We start from the raw sequence: 22,505 nt of genomic DNA, 5'->3' as shown, positions 1-22,505 counted from the left end.
GTGGCAGCACACCTGTGCAAGAAGGGCCACCATCTTTCCATACCTCAGCGATTGGCTCCTCTCCGTCTCCTCCAGGGACCCCTTACTCTGCACCATCTGGGACAATCTGACCACTCTCCAGAGCCTAGGTTTCTTCTTCGATTACGAAAAGTCATCCCTTATTCCAGTTTGCACACTCACTTCATAGAGGCACTTCTGGACACCACCACTGTCCATGCCTATATTCCCCTCCCCCTCCAAATGCCGGCATACCTTAGTGACCCTGTACAACTGTTTCTGCTCATCCCCACAAATGTCTGCCCATCAAATTCTCTGCCTCCTGGGACACATGGCAATCACTGTCTTTCTAGTCCCTCAGGCACGCCTTCACATACGACTGTTACAGTGAAGCTGCACTGGATCCAGCATACTCAATCGCTCTCCAGCCTCATACCATTTCCGCTTTCTGTAAAGCGAACTTTGCAATTGTGGTGAACATCACCCACTCTCCAGGGGGACTATCCCTTCAAACCTCTGCACCTTATCTTACTGTCACTACCAACACCTCTACAAAGGGCTGGGTGCTCACGTGGGCCACAAGACAGACGCAGGGCCCAATGGTCCTTCAGTGAGTTGCAACTCCACATCATTCTTCTATTTTCTATGTCCTACGCCCTGGCTACAGCACAAACTGATTTGAATCCAGACGAACAACCAGGTCACCATGTTCTACATTAATAAACAAGGGGGCTCTGGATCCCTTTGTATCTGCCAGGAGGCCTCCTGTCTGTGGTGTTTTGCAATAACCCTTTACACCAAACTTTAGGCCATATGCACATACCAGGACAAGCCAACTCCATAGCAGACTACCTCAGTTGTAAACTGGATCCTCACGAGTGCTCCCTCCAACCGTCAGTAGTCAACTGCCTGTTCCTCAACTTGAGGCTAGTCACACCCATTCCCTGGACGGGGTCATCTATTCTACACTTTCCCTGCCATTCCCCCTCATTTCCAGGGGTCCTTCAGAAGGTCATCTGGGACTCCGCCACAGTTTCCTCATTGCCTCACACTTGCCTCAACGGTTTTGGTTTCCCCTCCTCCTGCATCTGTTCATCACATCCCCAATTCCTCTAGGGCCATCCATCTTACACAGCAGCACGGCCATATCCTGCACCCCAACCTGACCAGTCTCCCCCTCATCGCCTGTAAATTGAGCGGAGCATCCTTGACCACTTCCCAGTATATCAGTCTGTGAGATCAGTTCTCCTGGCAGCCAGGCAACCCTCCACTAGATGATCATATCATTTTAAATGGATATGCTTCTCACACTGCACATCCGAAAGACCAATATTGCACATCATGGCTTGTGCACCATCTCCTCACTTACCTCCTATCTCTGATTCCAGCCTCAAGACCACCTCAGTCCACCTACACTTGTCTGCAATATCTGCCTTTCATGCCTGTGTGGACGGCATACTAATCTCTGCACACCCCCTTGTGCCACGCCTCATCTGGGGCCTTACCAACATCCGTCCTCCCCTCAAGGGATCCTCCACTGCCTTGGGACCTCAATCTCATCTTGGTCCACTTCATGCAGGAGACTTTTGAACAGCTGAGCACTGCCTCTCTCAAACACTTCACCTGAAAAACATTCTTCCTCACAGCTATAACCTCAACACGAGTCAGCAAACTGCAAGCCCTAGTTACTTCCCTTATACACAGTTTTTTCACAACAGAAAGTGCATCTCCTTATTCACCCTATGTTCCATCCTAAAGTGGTTTCAGACTTATGTATCAATCAATCCTTCATGCTTCCGTCCTTTTTTTCCACCCCCCACAACACTTCCCTGCTGACAAGACCCTCCACTCAGGAATGTTGACGAGGCGCCCTCTTTTTGCCTCAAAGATGCAGCTCTCCTATGTTAGTCCACCCCGTGTTTTGTTACAATCCCACTAACCCTGGTCAACTGGTTCTAAATGTACCATTTCCACTTAGATTTCAGATTGCATTTCCTTTTGCTACCAAAATGCAGGCCATGCACTGTCTGGTAAAGTTGGCGCTCACAGACTTCGGGCTACATTCTCCTTAGTGGCCAGTGTTCGTGCCACCCCTTTTCAGGACATCTGCAGGGCAGCTACCTGGTCCTCCATGCACACCATCACTAAGCATTACTGCCTCGACCGGGATTCCCCACTGGACATGTGCTTTGGTCAATTCATCCTTCGGAGTCTCTTCACACCCTAACCATCGGCCTGCAACCAACCACCCTTTCCTGCAACAGCTGGGGACTCACGATGAAGTGTGCATTTCCCCTGCTTGTCTCCAGAGAAAACGAAGATGCTTACCTGTAATAGGGGCTCTCCATAGACAGCAGGGGAATACAGTCACATTTACCCTCTTGCCATCCACTCATCTCTTCATCTATACAGCTAGGGAACAACTGAGGGAAGAGGGAGGAGTACTCCAAACGCGGGAACACCTGCACATGCTCAGTAAGCTTAAAGCTTACTATAGCTAGGGGAGAGCACCAGTACATAGGATCAGTCCGAGGACTTCACCATGGAAGTGTGTGGTTTACATCATATACCGTAAAATAAAATAAGACAATTCTATGAACAAAAAGTAAAAGCAAAAGAAAAATAATAGTATATCAGTACAGCCTGGAAATAAAAAGGTTTTAGCCTCTCCTGTAACTAAGATAACTATATCTACTAAAACCAGAGACAAGGAATTCTATAAGGAAACTCCTAATACGGAGAATAAAGAATTAAATACCTTCTGAGACCGAATTTCCTTACAAATCAGAGAAGATAGGGTCAAGTGTTCTTGTAGTCTCTCAGATCGAACCATACATAATGATACTACAGGTTCACAAGATTAAACTTGAATTCTCAACCAGGTCACCTCCACCTCTCCTTCCCTTAGTCCATTCTCTCAACCCTCCAACCCCTGCCTCCTTTTCTTCCTTTTCCGAAATCACTGAATTGGAAACTACACATCTTATTTCCTTCTCGAAACCAACTACCTGTTCCTCTGATCCTATTCCCACCCATCTACTTAACACTATCTCTCCTACTGTCATCCCTTTTATCTGTCATATCCTCAATCTTTCACTGTCCACTGCGACTGTTCCTGATGCCTTCAAACATGCCGTAGTCACACCACTCCTTAAAAAACCTTCATTGGACCCTACCTGTCCTTCCAACTATTGCCCCATCTCCCTCCTCCCTTTCCTATCCAAGATACTTGAATGTGCTGTTCACCGCCGTTGCCTTGACTTTCTTTCATCTCAAGCTATTCTTGATCCACTTCAATCTGGCTTTCGCCCCCTTCATTCAACTGAAACAGCGCTTGCTAAAGTCACCAATGATCTGTTCCTGGCGAGATCCAAAGGTCTCTATTCTATACTCATCCTTCTCGATCTATCTGCTACTTTTGACACTGTTGATCACAGCCTACTCCTTGATACACTGTCCTCACTTGGATTTCAGGGCTCTGTTCTTTCCTGGTTTTCTTCTTATCTCTCCCAGCGTACCTTTAGCTTATACTCTAGTGGATCCTCCTCTACTTCCATCCCACTGTCAGTTGGTGTACCTCAGGGATCTGTCCTGGGACCTCTTCTTTTCTCCATCTATACTTCTTCCCTTGGTACTCTGATCTCATCCCATGGTTTTCAGTATCATCTTTACGCTGATGACTCCAGATCTACCTCTCCACACCAGAAATCTCAGCAGGAATCCAGGTCAAAGTATCAGCCTGCCTGTGTGACATTGCTGCCTGGATGTCTCAGCGCCATCTGAAACTAAACATGACCAAGACTGAGCTTCTCATCTTTCCCCCTAAACCAACCTCTCCTCCTCCCCCATTCTCTATTCTGTGGATAACACTCTCATCCTTCCTGTCTCATCAGCTCCTAACCTTGGGGTCATCTTCGACTCCTGCCTCTCCTTCTCTGCACATATTCAGCAGACTGCTAAAACCTGTCGTTCTTTCTCTATAATATCAGCAAAATTCGCCCTTTCCTTTCTGAGCACACTACCAGAACCCTCATCCACACTCTTATCACTCTCGCTTAGACTATTGCAACTTGCTTCTTACAGGTCTCCCACTTAACCATCTCTCTCCTTTCAATCTGTTCAAATTCTGCTGCACGACTAATATTCCGCCAGTGCCATTATGCTCATATTAGCCCTCTCCTCAAGTCACTTCACTGGCTTCCTATCCGTTCTGCATACTACTACGTACAGTTCAAACTCCTCTATTGACCTATAAGTGCATTCACTCTGCAGCTCCTCAGTACCTCTCCACTCTCATCTCTCCCTACATTCCTCCCCGGGAACTCCATTCACTGGGTAAATCTCTCTTATCTGCACCTTTCTTCTCCACTGCTAACTCCGACTCCGTTCCTTTTATCTTGCTGCACCATATGCCTGGAATAGACTTCCTGAGCCTGTACTTGAAGCTCCATCTCTGCCATCTTCAAATCTAAGCTAAAAGCCCACCTTTTTGATGCTGCTTTTAACTCCTAACCCTTATTCACTTTGTTCAGAACCCTTATTTTATCATCCTCACTTTAATATTCCCTTATCTCTTGTTTTTTCTGTCTGTCTGTCCTAATTAGATTGTAAACTCTGTCGAGCAGGGACTGTCTCTTCATGTTCAAGTGTATAGCGCTGCGTATGTCTAGTAGCGCTTTAGAAATAAGTAGTAGTAGTAATTCAGATATAAAACCATATAAAATTTGAAAAGCTAGACAAGCAGACAAGATGCTTTAAACTTGATTCTTTCAGCTATTGGAAGCCAATGCAATTTAACAAAACATAATGAAACACTGTTGTATCTATTCAATTTAAAAATCAGTCTTACTGCTGTGTGTTGTATTGGCTACAATTTTCTCTGATACTGTTTTTTAATACCAAAAAATAAGACATTATAGTACTCTAAATGTGGCATCTGAACCAACAGTGCAAAAGTTTTCTGGTCAAAAAATGACCTAACCAATCACAACTGCCTCATTTTAAACAAGTTTTTTTTTTCCATAATTGATTAATATGAGAGGAAAAAGTTAAGAAAAAAAAAATCAAGAAACACCCCTAACACTCTAGCTTCAGATTCCACTGCAAAGATTTTATCATTAAACAACCCCCTCATTTCTAAACCACAAAATCTTGTGTTGTTTTTTTTTTTTTGCGCATTCAGTTTTAATTTATTTATCAAAGCCCAGTTCTAAATTGCATTCATCCCAACTGTTACAGACTCAATCAGATCAGAATATGAAGAGGATATTGGTAGGAGAAGCATAATATCATCGGCATAAGATAGTATAAATTCACCTAACCCTAAACAAAGGGAATGCGAACATTTCAATAACAGCGATCTTAAATCATCAAATGACAAAGGATGAAAAAAATCCTATATTTGATTTACCTTAACACCCTGACTAAAACATAAGTCAATATCTATAACCAGATCGAAATTAGCCACATTTTCCTCTACTGGATTACTTTTAGATAAATCAGACAGAATTGCAAAATAACATAATTTTCATCAAAAGATGACTGAACCACAAATACAATGCAAATTCTTCATTTCTTTTCCTTTCACATATATTAGAATAATCAGATCACAGTTGTATGCATTATTTTTCAGTTTAACATATTTGTCCTATTCTCTTGACAGGCCCAGTCCAAAACAAAACCATGATTATGAAAGATTGAAAATCCAGTGCATAAAGGCCATGTCTGACCTTCAGTCTCTACAGAACCAGCATACTAAGACACTGAAAGATGCGAAGAGGCAGCCAAAGAAGCAGATTTTTATCAGTAAGTAAGGAATCTTCAAACTGTCGCTTGAATTAACATTTTTATTGAAGTTGCCATAGGAAAACAAATACAACCTCATGAAATTACAGCACCCCTCATACCATTCAAATAAATGTATAAACAAAATCCAAAACAGAATCGCCAAAAAACAACCGATATCCCATGGCTTATCCTATAACCTAACCAACTCCACCCCTCCCACCATCCCCATCCCTCCCACGCTTATCAACAACATTTAAAATAGATACTCAAGATATCCCATTGAGTCTGTGGGTTTTTATTCAACTGAGTAGCAGTCAGGATTTCCGTAAGTATCATAGCCCTAAGATAATCCTGCCTCACAAAGATTGGGGGAATCTGAGACCTTCCAATATTTTGCCAAGGCCCCATGTGCATAGCAGTCACCCAGCACATCAGCACTGGCATATTGGGCAGGGCAAAACAGGCAGGGTCCAAAGCATAAGAAATCCCAAATGTCTTGTGCATCTCTTGAATGATTCCTGCCCAAAAATTCTGAGTTACAGAACATACCCACCACAGGTGTAAGAATGTACCCCACTGCTCACACCCTCTCCAGCAGTCAGGAGAACTATGAGGAAAACATCTTGTGCAAGCTCCCGGGGTCGGATGCCAGCACTTTCCAACTGCCAATTAAAAGAAGCAAGCAAAGACCCAGCGCAGCCCCCTCCCCCGACTTAATAGACCCATCCCAAATCCTACCCTATAAAGCAAACAAATGTTTCGTCATCAGATTGAGCAGCTCACACATCCTCCTCAGCTCCCTATGCTTCCACAGCATAGACTGCAAGCTAACCCCTGGTACACTTCACCCTCTGTCAGATTGATATTTAATGCTTCTGTTTTATTTAAGTTGATTTAAATCCAGAAAACCCGCCATATACACATCCATTTCTGCCAGTAAACTGGGAATCGAAATGTGCAGATGGGTCACAGTAAGCAGAATATTCTCCGAGGACAAGCAGGCTGCTTGTTCTCACTGATGGGTGACGTCCACGGCAGCCCCCTCCAACCAGAAACTTTACTAGCAAAGGCCTTTCTATTCATGAGTGAGCCCCAGCATCATGTCTACATTGTTCTAGTTAGAATGCCTTGTGCTTTATGAATCAATTTACCTTTGTCAAGCATATAGCTAGTGAAACAGTGCAGCCAGCTAACTCCTGAGTGACTTTTTTTTCTTTTCTTTCTGTTTATAACGTCAACAGTGGAAGACATATCTAAATGCTTAGAGGAAAAAAAATACTGAGACTGTTAAAAGAGAAACTTTTATGAAGTTCAGCCATTTAGGATTAGAAAATATATTCCTATATGATGATCCTTTCATTGTAAAATAAATTTACTTTATATTGGGGTCCTGACACTTTAAACCAGAAGAGGAGGGTTCCTATTGAACTGAAAACCCAAAGAAACTACTGGACCACAAAAAAAAAGACTAAATCTAATGCCTTCTAACTTCTCATCACAACTGTCCTGTTAATCATTTGTTTCTTTATTTATTCTTATTGGTAAGAAAATAAATATTTTTTTTAAATACCAGTGATCTAATAATTGCTTCCACTATTCATCTTTGATACTTCATATTTGATTCATCTTTTTGTGGCCCTTTAATTCTTGATTGTATCACAGAGCTTGAGTCCTTAGTCCGCATTCCGCCTCCTTCATAACTGCCTTCATATCATATGAAATTTTGGCATGAGATGCATCTTTGACTTAAGTGAGTCAACCAGGTATATAATATAAATAAATTCAGTTGGAAGAAATCCAGATTTTTCTTTGAGTAAAAATTATAATGGTATAGAGGTCATGTAATAAAGCACTGTGGAAACATCCCCACTTGCTTAGCATTTCAAAATATCGACTTCTTGCCTGATTTCTTTCTGTGTCAGTAACATAGTAACATAGTAGATGACGGCAGAAAAAGACCTGCATGGTCCATCCAGTCTGCCCATGATAAACTCATATGTGTATACCTTACCTTGAATTTGTACCTGTCCTTTTCAGGGCACAGACCATATAAGTCTGCCCAGTAGTATTTCCCGCCTCCCAACCACCAGTCCCGCCTCCCATCACCGGCTCTGTTACAGACCGTATAAGTCTGCCCTCCCCTATCCTCGCCTCCCAACCACCACCCCCTCTTCCCCCCAATTTCAGCTAAGCTACTGAGGATCCATTCCTTCTGCACAGGATTCCTCTATGCAGAATCCTTATTATTGGAATCCTTGCAGATTATGGCAGGGGCAAAACCAACGAAGCCTGCCTTTGTCTGCTGGATATCAAGCTAAACAACATGATTTTAATGATCTGTATTTCATTGTGTTTCATAAATTTAAAACACATTGGAGAGGTGGAGATGTTAAGAAACTACTATTACAGGAAGAACAGAGGTTTATTTTCAGATGCAACACTGTTACACCAAATGGTTTAAATTTTGAGTCAGACCTCTGGGTTCTTGTAATCACTGAAAAGGACCCTGTTGTAGAGTGATGATCATGCATGTAATTCATTGTAACATTTCATTCATTCGATGTCGCTGACCCTTTGCTGGATATGGTCAAGGTCCAAATGAAATCCATCAAGGCATTCATGGGCTGAATCTGCCCGATCAAAAATCGCTTGTAATTTTTTTATCCAAGGCCGCCTCTACCGCCGCCGTTACCTCCGCTGTTATCTCGGCTGTCCACACTGAGCAAACGTTCGAGCTCGGCGACTGCAGAGCGGGCGCCATCTTGGGCTCCGCTACCTTGCTTTTTTCCTTCTTCTGGATTTTTGCTGCCATCTCTCGTTCGGTACCACTGGACAGCCCTCCACGTACCGACCAGCACTCCAATCCAGTTACACCCGTGTGTATTGGGATCCCGGGGAGGTCAGATAAATAACATAAATGAGGGGAAAACGCAGGAGCTCAGTTCAAGCGCGACTTCCCTCCTGCATAGCACCACGTGACCCCTTCTCAGTGAGCATTTTACACATGCAGCTCCCTTTAACTCAAATGGATACATTCCTCTCACAGTATTCCTGCCAAGGCAAATTGCAGATAGAATCCTCCCTACTCTTTCAATTCACTCAGACAGACTAAATAAATCCCTGGTCATGTGATGAGTTTTTTCATTCCTGCCCACCCCAGGTCCAACTGCAGTGGGGGTCCCTGTTAGTTGTTTGACTCCAGAACTTGACCCAGATGGTTAAGCAGGCTCTGCACAGGTCTTCTCGGGACCTAATCCTAACCCTTATCCTTTTGGTGGGAGCCCCTAGGTGCCCCAAGTGGGATTGGCAAGGGCCCTACTTTGGGGTCTCAGTACTGTAGAAAGGACCTAGTCATTCTGGAGGGTCTGGGTTCTTTAGCGAGAGCGGAGGAGGACTCGAGGTCATCTCGGGCTCCCAGTCCCCCATGGACTCTAGTTCCAAGGACCCTCCCTGTCAGGGCACTGTGGAAGTGCAGTCTCATGGCTTCCTGCTCTTTTGTCATGAGGAGCTGCCTCATCTCTTAGACAAGGTCATGGGGGCTTGGGCTATGCTTAAGCCTCCTGCAGCGGATCCCTCGTAGCCCTAAAGCATTTTCTGTTCCATAAGGGTCACATCCGCATGATGATGGCAGAGTGGGAGCCCCCGGATGGACCCCTTGGGGTGGCTGTTGCTCTTGATTGTCTCTGTGCTTTTGCTCAGGAGGTTGAGAAGTGTTGGGCCTTCCCGAAGGTGGACACCCTGCTTATGGGGCGACCGCTGTACTGTCCATAGGGGCTTGGCCCTAGGGAGCTCTGACAAGTTTGTAGAGCAGTAGCTCCAAATGGCATTTTTGGTGGGGGCTCCAGCATTCAGGCTGCTGTTTGTGGTGGTTACGTAGTGCCATGCTGCGTTGGTTCCAGCGGATGCCGGAATCTCCAGAGGTTTTATTGCCTTCATTCCAAGCCTTTTGTGGGAGTTTTGTTTGCTCCTTGAGGGGAAAGTGGTAAGTGTGATGTCGGACACTGCCATGATTGTGGCGTACATAAACAGGGTGGCATCAGGACTCAGGCAGTGGCCCAGGAGGCAGCATGTTCTGGCATTGGGGGAAGACTCATCTGCAGGTTCTTTCATTGGTCCATATTCTGCACATGGTACAAGTGGACATTCTCAGTTGCTCCCTCCTATTATTTAATAGGTTTAAGGTCCTTCTTAAGACACACTTTTTCAACTTGCTTTTGGCATCTCTTCCTTATCTGTTCACTGATGTTAGTTTGACCTGTGCACTGGCACAATTATAGCTGGTTTAGTCGTCTTCTGCCTTTTATTGTATGAGTGTGACCTTTCCTATTGTAATTGGTATTATTTTCTTACTTTCTTGTTACTTTAATGCATTGTAAACTGCTCTGATCTGTGAGCCAGGAAGAGCTGTATATCAAATCTTTTAATAAACAAAAACACAGTTTTTGCATGTCCACAGAAATTGCATGTCCACAGAACAATACACTGCTCCCTAAGAGGAGAAGAGCATGTTGATTCTGCATCATTGGTTCTTGAACTGTATTGTACAGGGTAAGAGGTGGATACCACTCTTAGGTGTAGCCACTGGAGGGAGGTTCTCCCTGCTTGAAGATTACCTCTTACAATAGATGATTCTCCTGTGAAAGGAGTGACTGTACGGTGAGGTACTGATACTTATGTAAGCTGCAGTCATAATTTGTCACCACCTGTGCTCTCCACGTGTTTTGAGGTTCAGTGACTGAAGATTAGTACCAAGTCTTCATAAAAGAATTTAGAATTGCACACTGTTGATTTCACAGATCTTTCTTCTCCTTTGGATGAGTTTGGTGCACTGGCTGCACTTGAGTGTTTGTTCCGGGCTTGCCATTCAGTATTTTTTTTTATTTTTGTTACATTTGTACCCCGCGCTTTCCCACTCATGGCAGGTTCAATGCGGCTTACATGGGGCAATGGAGGGTTAAGTGACTTGCCCAGAGTCACAAGGAGCTGCCTGTGCCTGAAGTGGGAATCAAACTCAGTTCCTCAGTTCCCCAGGACCAAAGTCCACCACCCTAACCACTAGGCCACTCCTCCACTCGATTCTCTAGGAGAGATAGAGATTGGCGTTTTTCCTGTTTGGTTGCCAGTTACAACCTTTGCTGTTAGTAAAAGGCATCCATGTTAACTCTTGCAGTCTGTATGCTACCAGTTTTGTTTATGTGCAGTGTGAGATTTTCATTTTACCTTTGAGCAGCTCCTTTTTTTGTATTAGATAAGGGTCAGCTGTGTTGGGTATACCAGCAGGTGTTCGTTGTCCCTTTGTTTATGAATGGCTAATACACTTTAAGTAATTTAAAAGACTTAATAATCCTATTAAGAAAAAGAAAGCGTTGGTATATCTAAAACTGTTTGCTCCTGATGTTCTCCTCTTACACAAGGTTCATCTGTCCTGTTGGGATTCTTTCAGACTTTCTGGGTTTGGCTTTGAGATCCATGCCTTCTTTCCAGTCTTAGGGTAAAAGAATGGTATAATGCATTAAAATTGCAAGTCTTTGTCTTACAATTTTAGCTCAAGCAACAGGGGTAGTTAGTCACATATTCATTTCACATTGGCACTGCATAAATATTTGGCATGCACTCTACACCCCTGAGGCTGATAAACCAGACTTTTAATCAGCTACAAAAGATGTTACTGAACTTCCCTGACTCTGATGGTTTGTCAGGAATCTTTAACCTGGTATAAGATCACATTTTATATATACAATCCCGAGTGTTCTACCGAGCCCCCAAGAGCAAGACAGGCCTTGCTCGCTTGTATATGAAATCTTGACTTGTCAGATCCTCGGCAGTTTAACTCACCTTATGGATAAGGATTTCACTACTTTTTTTTTTTACCTCAATCAATTCCATTCTCGAATAGAGTTTATGTTTTTAAAATTTGTTCTGGATTCTAACTTCAACATTTTATTGCCAAAAAGTAACAAAGACTAGCTCATCAACCAATGCAAACTATCACGTACACAAAAACTTTCCCAGGGAGTTGTGGTGCCATCAACGCTAGGTTCTCAGACCTGACTGAGATCTCCAGTTTGAAAAAGACAACAAACAACCGTACCTCAATGCAGTCTTAAATAGAGTTTTTAATTCTAACCAGTTTATAATATCACTTTCCATATCATCATGCTGATCAATCCATAGACTGGTGGGTTGTGTCCATCTACCAGCAGGTGGAGATAGAGAGCAATCCTTTTGCCTCCCTATATGTGGTCATGTGCTGCCGGAAACTCCTCAGTATGTTCTCTATCTCAGCAGGTGGTGGTCACACACAGCAGCAGCTCTGGCTAGGTCTCCAAGCCTAATTTTTAGGTTTTGTTGAGTACCTGGGGTTGAGGGCTCTTCTTGAGCAAGTGCAAACCTGATGGTGCCAGGTCCCTCCTTTTCTCCCCCCTCCCGCTGGCTCCGTTAAAAAAAAAAAAAAAATTTTGGACGTCCTTAAGGGCGTTTATTTCAACGTTTATTTAAACGTTTATTGCAGCTACTCACTGGGACACCGGTTCGTTACAGCTCGGAGCGAGAAGCAGGTAATTTTTACCTTTTTGTAACGGGCAGGAGGTTCCCCGATCGATCTCCACGTGGCCTATGGCGTCGGAGGGCGAGGGCGCAAAGAATCGCTCCCCGGACTGAGTGTGTGTTTCTAGCGGGGATGCGGGGGGTCTTAAAGTCTGATTCGCCCTTGTCGGGTGTCAGTTTGGAGGCCGGTCAGTGTCCCGGTTCTTCCTCCGGTGCGGCGGTTTTTCCCGCCATAAATGCCCATCCCCCGCTGCTCGCCTCCGCCATCTTGGCCGGCCACTCTGCTTGGACGGCTTCTTCTTGGGCCGCATTGAGGTGGGAGACGTTAATGCCATGGCCGCCCTTGATTTGGGCGACGGCAAAAAAGCGTCTAAAGTTAAGCGCCGTTCTTCCCGCGCGGCTCCTTCGCGGAGTGTCGCGCCGGATGCCATCTTGGATGCGCAGCATGTTTCTCTCCCGCTCTTGCGAGCGCCGGTTGAGGGTGCGTCTAGGGCTGTGGCCCAGGCTGCTGAAGTGCACAGTCTGGGGGGTTTCTCCCCCGAGTTTATTTTGCTGCTGCATCAGGCCTTCCTTATGCAAAACGCTGTCCCTGCTCCCTTGTCCGATAAAGGGGTTGAGGCCCCCGGAAGTAAACGCCCTCGGGTGGATTTCCAGGCCTTAGAGGACTCTGTCTCCTCTGTTGTAGATGAGGGCAGCATATCTGAGTTCTCCCAACGGTCCTTTGGGGATTCCTTGGAGGAGACAGATTCCCGCTCGGATGGAGCGGATGACCCCTCTGCAGCGCGGATCTTTCGCTCAGAGGACTTGCCCAACCTGTTAATGCAGGCCATGAGCATTTTGAAGATTTCCTCTCCGGAGGACGTCTCTCCCTCAGCCCCTGTTGGCTCCGCCATTTTGCTGGGGACGAAGCGCCCGCCTAAAATCTTCCAAGTGCATGATGTCATGCACACATTGATTTTGGCTCAATGGGATGTCCTGGAAGCGAGCCTCAAAGTGGCTAGGGCTATGTCCCGCCTCTATCCTTTGCCTGAAAGTGAACGTGAGGCCTTTCTTTGGCCTACCGTGGATTCTTTAATCACTGCGGTGACTAAGAAAACGGCGTTGCAGGTGGAAGGTGGCACGGCCCTAAAGGACGCCCAAGACAGAAGATTGGAGGCGGCCTTAAGGTCGTCCTTCGAGGCGGCTGCTTTAAGTTTGCAGGCCTCAGTTTGCGGCTCCTATGTGGCCAGGGCGTGCCTGACGATTGTGCAGCGGACTTCCCCCTCGGATCCTTCCTTGAGGGCTGACTGGCCGGCCCTGGAATCGGGCCTGGCTTATTTGGCAGACTTACTGTATGATGTCTTGCGAGCCTCGGCTAAAGGTATGGCTCAGACAGCCTCTGCGCGGCGGTGGCTTTGGCTGAAGCATTGGTCTGCTGACCACGCATCTAAGTCCCGCCTGGCTAAGTTGCCTTTTAAAGGCAAGCTGCTCTTTGGGGTTGAGCTGGACAAAATTGTGACCGATCTTGGCACGTCTAAGGGCAAGAGGTTACCAGAGGTCAGGGCTCGGGCCAGTGCTCGCCCCGGTAACTCCAGAGGACGGTTTCAGGAAGCCCGTCGGTACCGCCCGGGCAAGTCGGGCTCCTCTGCCCCTTCTTCCTTCAAGAGGAACTTCTCCCCCAAGCAGCATTCCTTTCGCAGAGACCGCTGTCCTGGAGGTGCGCCCTCCGGTCCTCCCCCAGGGTCTCGTACCCAATGACGGGGCCCTGGTCCATGGCCCAGTGCAGATTGGAGGACGCCTGTCCTCGTTTCTGGGCGAGTGGACCAGGGTAACTTCAGACGCTTGGGTGCTGGAAGTCATCAGAGATGGCTACAAGCTAGAGTTCTGCCGACCCTTAAGAGAAGGGTTTGTACTCTCTCCCTGCAAGTCTCCGGTCAAAGCTGTGGCAGTGCAGCAGACCTTGGACAATCTGATCCGTCTGGGTGCGGTCGTTCCGGTGCCAGAAAATCAGCTTGGCAAGGGACGTTACTCCATTTACTTTGTGGTACCAAAGGAGGTTCTGTACGGCCTATCCTCGACCTCAAAGGGGTCAATCGGGCCTTGAAAGTTCGACACTTTCGCATGGAGACTCTCCGCTCTGTTATAGCGGCAGTGAAAGCAGGGGAGTTCCTGGCATCCTTGGACATCAAGGAAGCGTACTTGCATATTCCCATCTGGCCTCCTCATCAACGCTTTCTGCGTTTTGCAGTCCTGGGCCGACACTTCCAGTTCAGAGCCCTCCCGTTTGGGTTGGCTACTGCTCCGCGGACCTTCTCCAAAGTAATGGTGGTCATCGCGGCCTTCCTGCGAAAGGAAGGAGTACAAGTCCATCCTTATCTGGACGACTGGTTGATCCGAGCCCACTCTTATGCAGAGTGCAGCAAAGCTGTGGACCGGGTGATTGCTCTTTTGAGCTCCCTGGGGTGGATCATCAACTGGGAGAAAAGCCAGCTGCGCCCGACTCAGTCCCTGGAGTATCTGGGAGTTCGATTCGACACCCAAGTGGGCAGAGTGTTCCTGCCGGACAATCGGATTGTCAAACTTCAGGCTCAGGTGGACCAGTTCCTAGTAGCCTCTCCTCTTCGGGCTTGGGACTATGTGCAGCTGTTGGGCTCTATGACGGCCACGATGGAAGTAGTGCCCTGGGCCAGGGCTCATATGAGACCACTACAACACTCTCTGCTGCAGCGCTGGACTCCGGTGTCGGAGGATTATGCTGTGCGCCTTCCCTTGGACCCAGCAGTGCGCAAGGCGCTGAGCTGGTGGCTGAAGACAGACAAGTTGTCTGCAGGAATGTCTCTTGTGACCCCGGAGTGGATTGTCGTCACGACGGACGCCTCTTTGACGGGCTGGGGAGCCCACTGCTTGGGAAGGACAGCGCAGGGGCTCTGGTCTCCTGCAGAGGCAAAGTGGTCTATCAACCTCCTAGAACTCAGAGCCATTCGGTTGGCGCTTTTGGAGTTCCTCCCGGTACTGGCGTTGAAGCCAGTACGGGTCCTGTCGGACAATGCCACGGCTGTGGCCTATGTCAACCGCCAGGGAGGTACCAAGAGCGCCCCTCTAGCCAAAGAGGCCATGAATCTATGCCAGTGGGCGGAAGCGAACCTGGAACAGCTGTCGGCGGCCCACATTGCCGGAGTCATGAATGTCAAGGCGGACTTTCTCAGTCGCCATACCTTGGATCCCGGAGAGTGGCAGTTATCGGCTCGGGCGTTCTTGGGCATCACGAAGCGCTGGGGCCAGCCGAGCCTAGATCTGATGGCGTCATTGGCCAATTGCCAAGTGCCGCGCTTTTTCAGCAGAGGACGGGACCCTCGATCCCTGGGAGTAGATGCTCTTCTCCAACAGTGGCCGACACAGGAGCTTCTCTATGTGTTCCCGCCCTGGCCCATGTTGGGCAGGGTGCTAGACCGGGTGGCAAAGCATCCGGGCCGGATAATCCTGGTGGGTCCGGACTGGCCCAGACGTCCCTGGTATGCGGACTTGATCAGGCTCTCAGTGGACGATCCTCTGCGGCTGCCAGTGGAGCAGGGCCTGTTGCATCAGGGTCCCGTGGTGATGGAGGATCCCTCCCCCTTTGGTCTTACGGCCTGGCTATTGAGCGGCAGCGTCTGAGGAAGAAGGGCTTCTCAGACAAGGTCATCGCCACTATGCTGAGAGCGAGGAAGCGCTCTACTTCTACTACTTACGCCAGGGTTTGGCGTACCTTTGCAGCGTGGTGTGAAGCAGGCTCACTTTCTCCCTTCACTGCTCCAATTTCTTCAGTGTTGGCGTTCCTGCAAAAAGGTCTGGAGAAAGGCCTGTCGCTCTGTTCTCTTAAAGTCCAGGTAGCGGCTCTGGCTTGCTTCAGGGGCCGCCTGAAGGGTGCTTCCCTGGCTTCGCAGCCAGATGTGGTGCGTTTTCTCAAGGGAGTTAATCACCTGCGCCCTCCTCTGCGCTCAGTGGTGCCTGCATGGAATCTCAACCTGGTGCTAAGAGCCTTGCAGAAGCCGCCTTTTGAACCCTTGTCGAGGGCATCTCTGAAAGACCTGACGTTGAAAGCAGTCTTTTTGGTGGCTATCACTTCAGCCAGAAGAGTTTCCGAGCTCCAGGCACTCTCATGTCGAGAGCCCTTTCTGCAGTTCACTGAGGCAGGAGTGTCTATTCGCACAGTGCCTTCCTTGCTGCCCAAGATTGTTTCTCGCTTCCATGTGAATCAGCAGCTCTGTCTCCCTTCCTTTCGTAGGGAGGACTACCCAGAGGAATACTCTGCTCTCAAATATCTGGATGTGAGACGAGTCATCATCAGATACTTGGAAGTGACCAATGATTTCCGGAAGTCGGATCATCTGTTTGTCCTGTTTGCAGGTCCTCGTAAGGGTCTGCAGGCTGCTAAGCCTACAGTGGCAAGATGGGTCAAGGAAGCCATTGCAGCGGCTTATGTGGCCGCGGGGAAGGTGCCGCCTATCCAGCTGAAGGCTCACTCTACTAGAGCTCAGGCGGCCTCGATGGCAGAGGCCGGGCCCGTCTCCTTGGAAGAGATTTGCAAGGCGGCAACTTGGGCATCGGCCCATACCTTCTCCAGACATTACCGCTTGACTGTGGCTGCTCGGGCGGAGGCCCGGTTTGGAGCTTCAGTGTTGCGGTCAGGGATTTCAATGTCCCGCCCTGGGTGAGTACTGCTTCGGTACATCCCACCAGTCTATGGATTGATCAGCATGATGATATGGAAGGTAAAATTATGTATCATACCTGATAATTTTCTTTCCATTAATCATAGCTGATCAATCCATAGCCCCTCCCAGATATCTGTACTGTTTATATTCTGGTTGCATTTCAGGTTCAAGTTTAGTCTTCAGTTCCTGTTCAGGAGGACTTCGTGTTCAAGTTTTTTCAATTGGATTCTTCAAGAGTTGAGACGAGTTTGTGTTACAGTGAGCTGCTGCATTCCTCTCCCCTCCGTTTTACGGGGTTGGATTGAGACTTAAATTCTGCCGGCGCTCCCTCTCGCTTCGTGCGGCTGTAGGGCAGCTTTGTACCCCTCCCGCTTCGGCGGTGTTAGGGTCAGTCAGCTCCTCCCGTGGTTGCGGTTGCAGGATAAGCCAGATTCCCCCGCATCGGCGGGTGTGGTGTCCCTCCCCCGCTCCGCGGGGATGAGCTGGACGGATTCCCCTCCCCCACTTGTGTGGGGATGAGCTGGGTTAATTCCCCTCCCCCGTTTCGGCGGTGGTGAGCTGGGCAGAGTGTCCCTTCGTGGGTGTAATTCTCTAAGTGCTTGAATATCGACATACTGAGGAGTTTCCGGCAGCAAATGACCACATATAGGGAGGCAAAAGGATTGCTCTCTATCTCCACCTGCTGGTAGATGGACACAACCCACCAGTCTATGTATTGATCAGCTATGATTAATGGAAAGAAAATTATCAGGTATGATACATAATTTTACCTTCTCAGACCATGCTGCAAGCTCTTTAATGATTGTACACCCTGATCCTGGGGAATGGATCCTTTCTTGACATTTTAATACCAAGTTGTTAGAAGATCTTAATTTTTAAGAATCATATACTTCAGATTTGTCAACACTACTTTTAGGTGAATTCTCCTCTTGAAACTTCAGTGCTAAACTGGTGAGAAGCCTTTAAGGCTACAATAAGGGGAGGGGGGGGGGGGGAATCTTGGCCTATTCAATTCAGAAAAGGAGAGACAGTGGACCCTTAAACAAGGGGAAGTTCAAATTAAGAAGCTAGAGCAAAGACCAATTGGTACAAAGCACACCATGATTCTCCTGATATTTCAAAAATTGCATAGTCAACAGGCATGCTTTTTTTTTTTAAATTTAATGTATTTTATTTAATCATAAAGCTCACTATTAGGCAGAATCAAAGAAAACAGTTCAGCTGCTAGCACAGTACCTTAAGGGGAAGTGGAATTGGGAAAGGGTACCTACTTGCCATGGTCTAGTATGCCCTGTACTAGACATGATGAATTTTGTCAGAGGTTTGTATTTGCCAGAATTTTCCTTGTCCAGGGAAACTGTTGATGCCTTTTTGACCTGCTTAGATCATCCTTTTCTTATCTGCTCCCCAGAGGGAAATGTTAGAGCAGGAAATTATCCTAGCTGAAATCCTGTAGGCAATTAAGGTAATGGCTCTTCACTTGGGTCATGTAGCTCTCCTTTGGAGTTTTAATACACCTTCTCTGAGAGTTGGGGGCGAACAGTGTACTTCACCTGAAGCCCATATTATTGTAATACCTTAACCTGGTAAAGACCCTGCCCTAATTGCAAATAACAGACCCATCTTGCTTATTAATATGGACTGCAAGATTTATGCTGAGGTTCTGTCTCTGAGGTTGGGGAAAGTCCTATCTAATCTTACTCATAGGGACCCAAATGGTTTCATAGTGGATAGAGGGACTGCAGATAATGTCCTTTTTCTCTGTAATGTTTTAGCTCATGCCCCTATCCATACTGCCCCCTTCTAGGTCTGTTTTTCAGGTACATCAGAAGCAGCCTGTGAGGGAATCTGTGGGACCATTAGATCATGAAGGAGGAAAAGGAGCACTCAGGGAGGACAAGGACCTAGCAGAGAGATCGAGTGGATTCTTTTCTTTGTTCTTTATGGAAGAAGATGTAAGATCTACCTGTACCGGAAATGATTTTCAAGGGTTACGATGTGGAGGAACTGAAAGAAATCTCTGTGAACCTAAAAGACATAGAAGGGCATGATCGAAAGGGACGTCCAAGTTTAGTTGAGGACGTCCTCACAAAACGTCCTGATGGAGGGGCGGGGAAACCCGTATTATTGCAACAAGATGGATGTCCATTTTTCGTTTGAAAAATACGATCGGGGACGCCCAAATCTTGAAATTTAGGTCATCCTTAGAGATGGTCGTCCCTAGACTTAGTCGTTTCTGATTTTCGGTGATAATGGAAACCAAGGACGCCGATCTCAGAAATGACCAAATGCAAGCCCTTTAGTCGTGGGAGGAGCCAGCATTTCTAGTGCATTGGTCCCCCTGACATGCCAGGACACCAACCGGGCACTCTAGGGGGCACTGCAGTGGACTTCATAAAATGGTCCCTGGAACATAGCTCCCTTACCTTGTGTGCTGAGCCCCTCAACCCCCACATAAAACCCACTACCCACAACTGTACACCACTACCATAGCCCTTACAGGTGAAGGGGGCACCTAGATGTGCTTACAGTGGGTTTGTGGTGGGTTTTGGAGGGCTTGCTGTTTCCTGCACAAACATAACAGGTAGGAAGGGGGATGGGCCTGGGTCCGCCTGCCTGAAGTGCACTGCACCCACTAAAACTGCTCCAGGGACCTGCATACTGCTGTGATGGAGCTAAGTATGACATCTGAGCCTGGCAAAAAATATTTTTAAAGATGTTTTTTGAGGGTGGGAGGGGGTTAGTGAGCATTGGGGGGGAGTAAGAGCAGGTTTATCCCCAATTCTCTCCGGTGGTCATCTGGTCATTTCGGCCACCTTTTTGTGCCTTGGTCGTAAGAAAAACAGTACCAGGTAAAGTCATCCAAGTGCTCGTCAGGGATGACCTTTTTTTTTTTCCATTATGGGTCGAGGAAGTCCATGTGTTAGGCATTCCCAAGTCCCGCCTTCACCACGCCTCCGATACACCCCCTTGAACTTTGGCCATCCCTGCGACGGAAAGCAGTTGGGGGACGTCCAAAATCGACTTTTGATTATACCGATTTGGACGACCCTGTGAGAAGGACGCCCATCTTCCGATTTGTGTCGAAAGATGGACGTGGGCCAAATCGACTAGTTAGAGTGATAAATCACCTGGACCGGATGGCATACACCCCAGGGTACTGAAAGAACTCGAACATGAAATTGCTGCTCTTTGTGAACTGTAACCTGTCGCTAAAATTATCCGTAGTACCTGAAGATTGGAAGGTGGCCAATGTAATGCAGATTTTTTTAAAAAGAGTTCCATGGGGGATCTGGGAAATCAGACCGGTAAGCCTGATTTCACGGCTGGGGAAAATAGTGAAACTATTATAAAATTACAGAACACACAGACAGACATGATTTAATGGGACAGAGTCAGCATGGGTTCAGACAAGGGAATTCTTGCCTCACCAATTTGCTTCATTTCTTTGAAGGCTTAAATAAATGTGGATAAAGATGAGTCAGTTGATGTGGTGTATCTAGATTTTCAGAAAGCTTTTGACAAAGTTCCTCATGAAAGACTCCTGAGAAAATTAAAAAGTCATGGGAAAGGAGGCCGTGTCCTTCTGTGGATTAGGAATTGGTTATTGGGCAGAAAACAGAGGGTAGGGTTAAATGGCCATTTTTCCTCAATGGAGAAGGGTAGATAGTAGAGTGCAGCCGGGATCTGTACTGGATTGGTGCTGTTTAACGTAATTATAAGCATCTGAAAAATGGAGCAACGAGTGAGGTGATTAAATTTGCAGATGACACAAAATGAATCAAAGTTGTGAAAACACATATGTGGAAACTGGAAGACTGGGCATCCAAATGGCAGATGAAAATTTTTTTTCCCTTTACATTTTTATTGCATTTTCCTTATGTTTACATTTGTAACCGTCAAACCATTAAATATACAACAACAATTTTTTGTCCGTCTCATGACTTTGGCTCAACATACAGACTTTCCTTCTGCCTGATAATACAAATCAACAACACACCCCTTTTATTTCCAACTATTTCTTTTAAACAATTCCCTCCAACCATGTTGCCCCCTGTGTTTTGCCCATATTAGTTATTCTCTTACCTTACACAGGTGGTAGACTCTACATTACCCCCAAGACCCTCCCCCTTCCCCTCCCCTCCCCCTCCCCCTTCCCTGGAATGTGTCTCAGACTCCTCTAGAATCCCTCAATCATTTGCTGAAGTCGTTCCCATCCCCTTTTGCGCTTAAGTTCGCCCTCCCTCCTATAAACCGTTAAACGCTCCATATGCCACAAAAGTTTCACTTTAACCTTCCAATCCCCTATATCTGGAGGGTCTACTGATTTCCAGCAGCTTGCAATAAGACACTTAGCCGCTGCTAGTCCCCATCGCATCAGTTTACTTTCCTCTCACACCTCCCACTCATTATACATTCCCAATAAACACTCTTGCAGGCCACACACCAGAGGCACTCCCATGGTTCGGGCCAACATTTTCATTACTGCTTGCCAAAATGATACCACACATGGAGAAATGTGCCTTTCTGTGCTTTGCATCTCCAACACCCATCCGATGTCCTTGGATACATCTTTTTCAACCTCTCTGGTGTGTAGTACCACCTCGTAAGTACTTTATATGCATTCTCCTGTATTAATACACAAACCAAGGCTTTCTGTACTTCCCCACATATAACTTCCCATTCTCGCTCTGTAAATTGGCATTGCAAATCCCTTTCCCATGCTCTCTGGAATGGGTATGCCTTATCTTCATCCCCTTGAAAGAACCGATATAACACTGAAATAGATTTTGGAACTTTCCCCAACAATGTCCACAGGTTTTCCAGACTTTCCCTTTCCCGGGGGTATCCTCCCTTCCATCCCTGCTTGCCTATAAAATGTTTTAATTGTATGTGTGCAAATCCGTCACCCTCCGGGATCCCATACCGGGCACACATCTCAAAATTCCACATCCCATTCCCATGCAGCACATCCCGAAATCTCTCCACTCCCCTCTTTTCCCATCTGACAAATGTAGCATTTTCTCTGCCCGCCCTAAACCTAGGTTCTAGGCAGATGAAATTTAATGTGAACAAATGCAAAGCGGCGCACATTGGAAAGAATAATCCAAATCATAGTTATCTGATGCTAGGGTCCACCTTAGGAGTCAGCACTCAAGAACAAAGACCTAGGTGTCCTTGTAGACAATACGCTGAATTCTTCTGCCCAGTGTACAGTGGTGACAAAAAAGCAAACAGGATACTAGGAATAATTAGGAAATGGATGCAAAATAAGACCAAGAATATTATAATGCTTCTGTATTGCTCCATGGTGCGACCTCACCTTGAGTATTGCATTCAATTTTTATCACCATATCTCAAAAAAGATATAGCGGAATTAGAAAAGGCTCAAAGAAGAGTGACCAAAATGATAAAGGGGATGGAGCTCCTCCTATATGAGGAAAGGCTAAAGAGGTTAGAGCTCTTCAGCTTGGAAAGGAGATGGCTGAGGGGGGATATGAT

General features: G+C 46.8%; 1 protein-coding gene across 1 annotated transcript in view; it reads left to right on the top strand.

Moving 5' to 3' along the window:
• Positions 1-22,505, top strand: part of DLG5 (discs large MAGUK scaffold protein 5) — a 298,386-nt gene that overhangs the window by 45,916 nt on the left and 229,965 nt on the right. Inside the window, 2 exon segments of the mRNA XM_030203236.1 lie at positions 5,660-5,760; positions 5,763-5,802. Of these exon segments, the coding sequence (XP_030059096.1) occupies positions 5,660-5,760; positions 5,763-5,802 (141 nt within the window).

This window comes from Microcaecilia unicolor, chromosome 5, assembly GCF_901765095.1.
Source record: "Microcaecilia unicolor chromosome 5, aMicUni1.1, whole genome shotgun sequence".
Classification (NCBI taxonomy): Eukaryota; Metazoa; Chordata; class Amphibia; order Gymnophiona; family Siphonopidae; genus Microcaecilia; species Microcaecilia unicolor.
This window is presented reverse-complemented; position numbering and strand designations above follow the sequence as displayed.